This window comes from Chaetomium globosum, genomic scaffold (genome assembly GCF_000143365.1).
Source record: "Chaetomium globosum CBS 148.51 scaffold_4 genomic scaffold, whole genome shotgun sequence".
Lineage (NCBI taxonomy): Eukaryota > Fungi > Ascomycota > Sordariomycetes > Sordariales > Chaetomiaceae > Chaetomium > Chaetomium globosum.
Genome location: NT_165979.1, coordinates 300,404 through 309,321, shown reverse-complemented (window position 1 = coordinate 309,321; position 8,918 = coordinate 300,404). Strand labels below are relative to the sequence as shown.

The window sequence follows — 8,918 nt, the reverse complement described above, 5'->3', positions numbered from 1 at the left end:
TTAATTCCCCGCCAAAATCCTCTCCCGCACCCCCAAAAACTCCCTAAAGTGCAGCTCATGCGCCTCGCACGCCGCCATCCACTTCTGCCGCACATATTTATCCACCTCGACAGCCTTCAGGTACTCGCTGACCCCGCCATCGCCCACGGTATTCAGCCAGGCGAGGCCGTTCCCTTCGTTCTGGCGCTGCCGCGCGGCGAAGTGGTCGGTGACGCGGCGGTTGAACTCGAACCACAGCCCCATGTAGGCCTCGAACTCGTGGACGTACGTCAGCCAGGCCGGCGCGGCGACCTTGGCGCCCGGGATGCAGAGGCTCTGCGGGGCTCGGGGGGCCGACGGCGGGGTGGGGATGTCGAGATGCTTGGCCGGGGGCTTCTCGGGGCTGCTGGTGTGGGTGCAAAGATGGGGTGGCGAGCGGGATCTTGGCCGAGGGCCGGCTCGGGAATGGCAGGTTGGAGCCGAGATCTGCGAAGGAGCCTAGACCGGAGGGCTTCGGCGGAGCGAAGGGTTCGACGTTTCGGAATTCAGAGAACACGGGGCGGCCGAAGTCTTCGGCGTCTTCGGAGCCGGCTGAAGTCGGGGTGAGTTTGGGGGCCTTGAGCCCTGTGTTGGGTTTGGGCTCGGCGGTGGCACCGTTGCCTGGCCGCCACTCGGGTTTTGTGGGCTCGACGTGGATATTCCGGGGGATGTTGGCTTGCCCGTCCGCGGGCTCGGGAGGCGGAGTGTCGATGTCCATGGCATTTGGACTCTTGTTGCCGTTAATCCCAGAGGATGGTGTGCTTGCCCCTTTGCCCTTGTCCTCCCCGCTGGTCTCCTCCTCGTCCACCATCCCCGCTGTACCCGCCGTCATCCGGACCGGCCGTGGTTTCTTAATCGGCCGTAGGGGTCGCGTGGGTGAAGTCGATGGTTTGCCAGGCTGCGGAGGCACAAAAACATGAGGACCGAACGCCTCCTTCCATTCCTCGGGTACAAAGTCGCCCTGCTTCTTGGCGGGCTCGGCCTGTTGGGCACCATTATTGACGGCTTCGGCCGACGCAGTGAACTCGTTCCTCAACGGGGATTGTTGCCCGGCCCGAGCGCGCTGTTTCGCCCGGGTGAAACCATCGTCTGCCGACCCTGCCGCGCCCGCGCTGAACTGAAAGTTAGGACCTCCCTTCTCCTCCGCTACAAACCGCGTGTTGATATTATCGGCGCTGTTTCGGTTGAAGCGGGTGTGGTTAGCCGCGGCGTTCGGATCATCGTTAGGGACTGTGAAACTATTGTGGTAGACGCCTTTAGTATACCGATTGCTAGTGAACTCTCTCCTCTTTGGTGGCATTGTAGTCTGGGCCGGCATCCCCGTCGTGCGTAGAAGATGTTGTAGCTGCGCTTGCAATGTCCTCTCAAAAGCATTGGCGGTAGGACTTGGTCCCTCTCCACTGGGAGATGGACGAACGGTGCTTGCAACCCTGTAGGCTGGGAAGTCGAACATGTTCAGGGGTGCCGAACCCACACCAGCACGGCCACTCGAGTGCGATGTTTTGGGATTTAATCCGGCGGAACGCATCGTATTGAGGTTGAGGGGGTTGGTAAAAAAAGGAGAGCCATACACTTTGGTGCCATTCCTTGATTGCTGATCCGAGCCATAACCGTTCACCGTCGCTGCGCGGCCTGTTAGCAAAAACCCCAAATGTGCAGGCACTGGCGGTGAGACTTACCGTTCGCGCTGCTGTTAACGGACGAGGTGGAGCTATTCGGCCCTGGGAAGGTGGCCGTGGGGGGAGCCGAGTTCATCCCTGGGACCTGAGGACTGTACCGGGCGCTTGCGCGAGACTGGTATTGGAACCCGGGGTTGGCGCTCTGCTCGCTGGGGCTTGGGTTCTCGGTGGCCGCCCTCTTAAGGTTTTCCGAGCCCGTGCTCGCGCTCCGCTGCCGAGGAGGCGGGGGCGGGGGGGCGTCTTCGGCGCCGTCTTGGAACCTCCTTGCCCCATCCCTCATGCTCTTAGCGCGGTTAACATTGAGCGGTTCGAACGGGTTGGTCTTCTCGCCGACATTAGCGGCGTACGGCGTGCGCTGGCGATTGTCGAGGAATGTGTCGCCAAACTGGGAACTCAGTGGATCGACATAGGCAGATGCTGGCCGGGGTTTGCTCGCCTGGGGAGCATTCGCGCTGGCGCTGTTGTAGTGCTGGTTCCTGACCGGCGGTTCGTCCCCCATGGGCGATCCCGGGACATATCCCGCCTTTCTCCCGAATGCCGCCTCTTGGCGCCTGGCTTGCGACGCCGTCCGTGCAGCGGATGGCTCCCTTGGAGGCGGCTTGGGCGGGCGTGCGCTGGGCCCGGGAGCTGCTGTAGGGCCGGGCTGGGTCGGTTTGCTCTGCGGTCTCGCGCGGTCCCACGCTTCCATATTCGGCCTCGTAGTGTCCGTCTTGGATTTTGCTTTATGCGCCCAATCCCAGGGTTTTGCCGACGCCGCTGCTGTCGGCGCGGGCGGCCGCGTTGGCATCTGAGGCCGTCTTGGGGGAGCGCCGTACTTCTGGTTAACCTCGTGCGCAGCGTACTGCCAAGGGTTGCCCCGGACTCCGGACGGCCCCGGGTACCTCGACGTCCGCTGTCGGTAGGCATCGAATTTTAGTTTGGTGGCTGGGTCTGTGAGGATCTCGTGGGCGGACTGAATAACTAGGAACTTCTCCTTGGCCTCGTCCTCCTTGCCGGGGTTGCGGTCAGGGTGGAATTTGAGCGCTGGTACGGGTGTCAGCTACAAGGCGTCACGCGTCTGCAGTTTAACTCACCTAGTTTTTTGAATTGTTTCTTGACCTCAGCAGTGTCCGCCGCCGCGGTCAGCTCGAGGTCTGCATAGTAATCCCGGTCGTAGTCTAGCTTGACCATCTTGACTCCACAGCGAGGTCAAAACAGATGGAGAAGCAAGAAAAGAGAGCGGTTGCGAGGGTAGGATGGATAGATTCATCAGTTGCTGGTTTCTATATGATCGGTGTTGCGGAGCCTTGGGAGCGAGAAAGAGATCGGACGAGCGAAGGGAGGGAAGCCTGCGGTCCGCCTTGTTGGTTGGGGTCGGGGCCGAGTGTCCTAGCTCCAAAGCTAGAGCGGAGCACCTAAACTGAGAGCCAAGCTAACAAGCGCGGGGAACCTCTAGAGTAGTAGCCAGTATGGTAGTGGGTTGAGGGTTTCTCGTGTTATCGTCGTTATCGTCGCTGTCGTCGTAGTCGTCGCGGAAGGGCTAGGTCGGGCACAAACCGGTCAGCAAACACAGACCTTCGTTGGGACAAGAAATAGGATTGCGGGGCAAACCAACCGGCGCAAAGGTCGAGTTAATAAAGCAACTGGGTTTTGTGTTGTGGGAAGGGTCTATCGAATCAAGCGACCGATCTATGGGAGGGAAAGGCAGAAATTGTAAACGGCGGACCAAAGACTGGGGGTGTTGGTGATGATGTTAGCAAAAGGTTGCACGAGGTTCCAAGTTGTGAACGTGCAGGTTGTTTCTGCAGGGCAATTCCGGCACAGCATTTGCTTTGCAGTTGCTTGCGCCGGGACCCAGTGACAACACAAGCCGGCTCGCGGCCGCCAGCAGGGAGGCACAGCCAGCTACATGCAACAGGCAGAAGGCACCTGCAAGGCGACTGATGTCCAAACTGGCCTGCTTGAATCAAGAGCACGAGGCTGTAACTTACCAACAAAAATTAAACCAAGCAGAACCTGTCGATTGACCGATTTCGATGTCAAGGAATCCGTCGTTAAAAGGGTGTGGGAAAGAGATGCCAAAGGGCTCAAAAGCGAACAAACAAGTGTGGGGTCCAGCTCAGCTGTCATGGGCAACTCGAGGGCTCATCGAATGGAAGTTAGTGGCCCCACCAAGACCCTTGAGGTTCTGGGCAGTCTGGCAATATGACGTACGGTTTGGCTTGACTGCCTGGTACATACCAACATGTACATTTCCCTCAAACCCGTCACCTGCACATGATAAATTCAGAAGCCAAAGGAGCAGATGACGGATCACGTTTCCCACATTTCCCTCGCCTTCCTCAGTCAAGCTCTACCCCCCACCCCCACTGGTAGTGACTCTTAGCCACCTCAAAGTCACTGGACTGATTTCCGATGAGGCGGTGAGAGCAAGTGACATGGAAGCCGAAGGAATCGGACATCCTTTACGTTACGAATCCCTTGGGTCCCGTCGGTGAGGTTACACAACCTTGGCACCCTCCGGCCAAAAAATGATTGAAGAAAAGAGAAAAGTCAAAGGTCAAAGGTGTCGAGAAAAGAGAGGGGGTAAAAGCAACGAAGGAAAAAAGAAGAAGAAAAAGCAAAGAAAACCGAGTAAAATAAAAGCAGACTTCGGGGTTCCGAATAACTTTCCTTTCGTTTTTCCCGTCGAAGGTTTTGGCAGCACCTACACTTGGAGTTCGGCTTTCTTTGGCCAGAGAGTGAATAGTTGGCGTGCCTGTATCAGTCACCATGTCGTATGATCCAGCTGCACTCAAATACCTCGGCCAACAGACGGTATCCAGCCACTCAAGTCTCTCGGAACCCGCCGAGGGAGAGGAAGCACGCTGTGCCAACACATGGAACCTCGGGGTTACCCCGTCGTTGCAACACGAACTCCCAAGACATTTGTCTCACTCACTCAGCAACGTCAGAATTTCAACCGCGAAGTAGAATGATCAATCCCCAGCCTTCAATTCGCAATGAACCCACCCGCCCATCCATCTACCAGCTGAAAATGCTAATCATCTCCCCTAATTCCAAGCCCTGCAATAATCGCCCATGATAAAAACCCACTATGAACCAACCCCCCAAGTCTATCGTTTCCACAATGACTGACCACACTCCCAACCCAATCATAGTACTCCAACACACACCCAAGGTCAAGCAAGGAAAAGCTCAACAACCCCCCTAAAAGCCACAACCGAAAAGAATACACATCGAAACGTCTCAAGAATAAAGATAAACCACCACTCCCCAACCCTCAACTCAACCCTCAAACCAGACCCAACCCCCCGCATCAATCAAGATCAAGACAAATCCCTCCCCAACTCATAACTCCACCCGCCCTCCCTCCGCATCTTATCCCTGGCCATCGCATCCTTCCTCACCTCCTCCTCCGTCAGCCTATCCGTCCCGCTCCAGTTAGCACTGCTCGTGCGCGCACGGAACTTGTGGAACCGGTCCTTGTTGCGGCTGAACACCTCCTCCATGTTGAGCGGCCCGGGTGCGCCAAACACCTTCATGGGATCCATCTGCTCCTGCCGGATCAGCGCCTTGTGCAGCGCCGGCGAGTTGGCCCAGTCGGCGATGGGCCCGTGCGCGTCGTCCTCGTCGCTGTCGTCGTCCGTCTGGATGTCGGGCAGCTCGATCGCCTCGCCGTTGGGGGCGCGCGGCGATGAGCGCGCGACCGACTTGGCGGACTTCGGGATGGCGCCGCCGACGGGGCGCCCGGGCGTCTTGTGGTGGTGGGCGTTGGGGTTCTGCGCAAACGGGATCGCGCTCTTGGAGATCTGCGCCATGTCGAGCGGGTGCGTCGCCTTGGCGTGGCTGTTGTGTTGGGCCGTGACGGTGGCCTTGAAGAGGTCCTTGGTGGCGCTCGGTGGGGGCGCATGGGGGTAGCCGTTGCTGTACATGGACTTGGGCTGCAGATCCTGATGGACACGGTTAGCAGTTGTTGCGGGACGTTTTGAGTTTTGGGGCGGCGGCTTACCTTCTTAAACCCTGCCGAAGGCCTCACGGGTGGGCCCTTAATGATCCGTGGGTTGTGGCTGTCCATCATGTCGAGGTCCTCATCAAACTCCTCGCTCATGCGCATCCGCTTCGCCTCCTTGGCCTGGTACGATGGCACAGGCAATTGTTGAGACCTGGAGCTCTCCTCGCCTGCGTCCTGCAACGGCCGCTTCGAGGGTCCCTTGGCGGTGCTCGACAGAACCGTGTTCACAAGACGGCCTTCCTGATGCATCGTGGAACCCAGTCGCGAGGGGGGCCTGAGGGTGCCCTTGTCGGCCATGCTGTATTCCGGAGGACCGTTCGGCTGCGACCTAGCAGCCGGAGGAGGTGCCTTGGTTAGCTTGGCTCTCTCAATGGCGGCCCTCTTCTGAGCCGCTTCCCTCTCTTCCTCTTTCTGACGCTCTGCTTCAGCCCTTCGTTGATGTTCCTGCCTGCGCTCCTCCTCCTGGGCAGCCCGCTTGCGCTCCATCTTGAGCTTAGTTTCGCGTTTGCGTTGAGCCTCACGCTCCTCTTGCTCTTTTCGCTTGGCTGCCAGTTCCAATGCCTTGGGCCGGCCCGAGGAAGAAATAGAGCTCTTGAGGCTGTGGACTGACCCCTTGCCATGAAGCGAGGCCTGGCTAGCCTTGCCGTTGAGCTGTTTCGCAGAACCGGGCTGTTGGTGGCCCAGTGTATCTTGGAGGTTCGCAGCGAGGACGCTGTTCGAGGGGTGGAATTGCGTTTGCTGGGAGCTGAGAGGATTCACCCGAATCAAGGTGGGTACTTGTTTGGCTTTGGCCACGGTCTCCTTTGTCGGCTTCATAGGCCTCTTCTGGGTCCTCATGGAAGAGGCTGTGGTCGGGCGGGGGATGGACGGCGGGGGTACGGTTGTGGTCATGGTATCTGTCATCTCCATGTCCAGGTCATCCGAGGGGGCCGTTCTGTGTCTTCCCTCCTGTTCAGACGGGCCCTTTGTCTTCAGCGGAGTGGCCCTAACTGCTTTCGTTGGGCTTCGGGGAGCGTTCTTGGGGGCCGGCCCCGGAGTCCGGAAGTCTTGTTGCTGCGGCTGGGGTTGCGCGGGTCGCGCCGGCTCCTTCTGAGAAGTCACCTGCTTCTCCATAGCGGCGATCTTCTCCTGTTCCTTGCTAAAGACCCGAGCCTTCTCCCTTTCCTTTTCTCGGGCCTTTTCAAGCTTATCCATTTGCTCGGCCATCCGCTTCGCCTCCTTCACTTCCTTCTCCTTCTCCCTCTCCCGTTCCCGCTCTTCCTTTTCTCGCTCCTTGGCTTCTGACCTCTCCCTCTCGGCGGAGGCCCTTGTTCTCCGCGAGCTATTGCTCCGTACGGGACTAAGAGGGGCAGAAGTGGCGGAGACCTGCTGTGACAAATCGGGATACACGACATTGTCCGCGGTCTTAAAGGACTCGACAGAGGTTTCCTGGTGGTAGCCGAGCCTCGCTGTGGAGGGGGACTGGAGCAATGATGACTTGCCCTCGGCGCTGATTGCGGCACTGCTTGCCATCAAACCCTTGGAACTCTTCAGAAGCGACGACAGCTTGTTCTTAACCTGCTTCAGCGGGCTATCCCTGAATGCTCTGGTGGGAGATTTCGGGGGGCGACGAGGCAAAGTCATCCTCGGCTACGCTGGCAAGCGCCAGGTTCGAGATTGAGGTGGTTTTCTTCAACGGGCTGCCCTCCATTTCTGAGTCGAGCTGATCCATGGTGGGGAGCTCCGGGACAGAAGCGGACTTGGCGTGTTTTGGTGTCCGTTCCCGCATGTAAGGGCTTCTGCCTGCCGAATCTCGCTTGCCCTTTGGAAACCCGAGCTCGGGGCTTGCTTCGGTTCCTTGGCCAAACAACTCTTCCTCCATAGGCTCGGTACTCGGCAGCGCGGGCTTGGAACCAGCAGGTGTCGCAACGGTCCGAGGCGAAGCAATCCAATCGTCGTCGTCATCCTGAGGGAACGCGCCGGGAGTCGAGCCTGAATGTTTTGGCTTCGGAGATGACTTCCTCGCCTCCGAGACTGGCTCGGTTTGGGACTGTGTTTGTGAAGTCGACCCACTCTGTTGAGTGGGCGAACAAGATTGGCCAGGGACTCCTTAAGGAAGGCCTAGCACCCATTGACTGGCCCTTCCCAAGCATGTCTGACTCTGTCTGTTCCTGCAGGCGCTGCGTGTACGTCTTGCTGTACGACGCCGCATCGTCGTTCTGGGTTGTCATGTCATCATCAACATCCATTTCGTCATGGTCGCTTTCCGAGCTCCCCTGCCGCATCACGTTGCCCAAACTCTTGTCCCCTGTCTGGCGGTTGTAGTAGCTTTGCCGGTTGAAATCAAGATGACTTGTCCTTGAGATGCGAGCCCCGCCGAGACTCTTCTTGGAAGCCAGCGGCTCGCGAGCGGGCAAGGACGCAAAGTTGAGACTACTCTTACGCACGACAGGCCTGACCGGGCTCGACGCATCGGATGGTGACCCAACGTCGTCGTCCTCATCATGCTCATCATCAACGGCATCCACGAGGTCCTCGGAAGCCTTGGAAAACCCCGTTTGTGAGTTGGCACTTCGCCTTTGTGGCGAAGATGACTTTTGAGGGGAAGGGGGTTTTTGGGGCGAAGATAGTTTTTGCGTTGTTTGTCTGGGCGGAGACGATATCTTCTGAGGGGAGGGCGACCTGGGAGACATAATAGGTAACCGTGTCCGGCTCGCAAATGGGCTGCTTGGTTGTACGTCGGCCGATGAAGGGGTCGGGGCGACATTTCTTGTGAGGCCCCCAGCCACCTCCATCTCTTGGTCGTTGTCTGCTGGTTGGAATGCCTGACTAGTAGGGGCAGTGGATGGGCTTTCAGGCTCCGCGGGTTCGCTGGTGGGCGGGAACACAGGATCGGAAGTTCGGAGATCTCGCTGAGGACTGTCCGACATCTCGATGTCCTTGTCAAAGTGATCAAAGGGCATTGTATCTTGGGACTGGCTACCATGGTAGCCTGAATCGCCGAGAGAAGTAGGAACTCTGGGCTCCACCTGGTGCGGAGGGTGCATGACGGCCGGTTTTGCCGGGCTCTCGGGACGGGACACGGGGGACTCGGGCCTATCCTCGGCCACCCTAATCCTCGGGCTCCGGGGCTGTGAGGAATTTTGCATTGCGAAGGGGTCGGCGCCTCATTTGGCGTCGCGGAGAACATGTAGAAAGTGGCTGCGCGAAATGGTCAGCGTGCGACGCGTTCGCCATCGTCGGTTTGA

At 58.5% G+C, this 8,918-nt stretch overlaps 2 protein-coding genes across 2 annotated transcripts in view; both read right to left on the bottom strand.

The window, feature by feature from the left end:
- CHGG_03811 (uncharacterized protein) lies at window positions 1-2,867 on the bottom strand (the record flags this gene model as incomplete). The annotated part of the gene is made up of 4 exons (XM_001223024.1): window positions 1-249; window positions 338-1,650; window positions 1,791-2,720; window positions 2,771-2,867. The coding sequence occupies 4 exons, from the start codon at window positions 2,865-2,867 to the stop codon at window positions 1-3; spliced, it is 2,589 nt and encodes an 862-aa protein (XP_001223025.1).
- A 2,138-nt stretch (window positions 2,868-5,005) lies between these two features.
- Window positions 5,006-8,918, bottom strand: part of CHGG_03810 (uncharacterized protein) — a gene marked incomplete at both ends in the record, with an annotated part of 4,193 nt that continues 280 nt past the window's right edge. Inside the window, 4 exons of the mRNA XM_001223023.1 lie at window positions 5,006-5,629; window positions 5,689-7,276; window positions 7,368-7,742; window positions 7,861-8,801. Coding sequence (XP_001223024.1) covers window positions 5,006-5,629; window positions 5,689-7,276; window positions 7,368-7,742; window positions 7,861-8,801 — 3,528 coding nt within the window. The remainder of the gene's footprint in view (window positions 5,630-5,688; window positions 7,277-7,367; window positions 7,743-7,860; window positions 8,802-8,918) is intronic.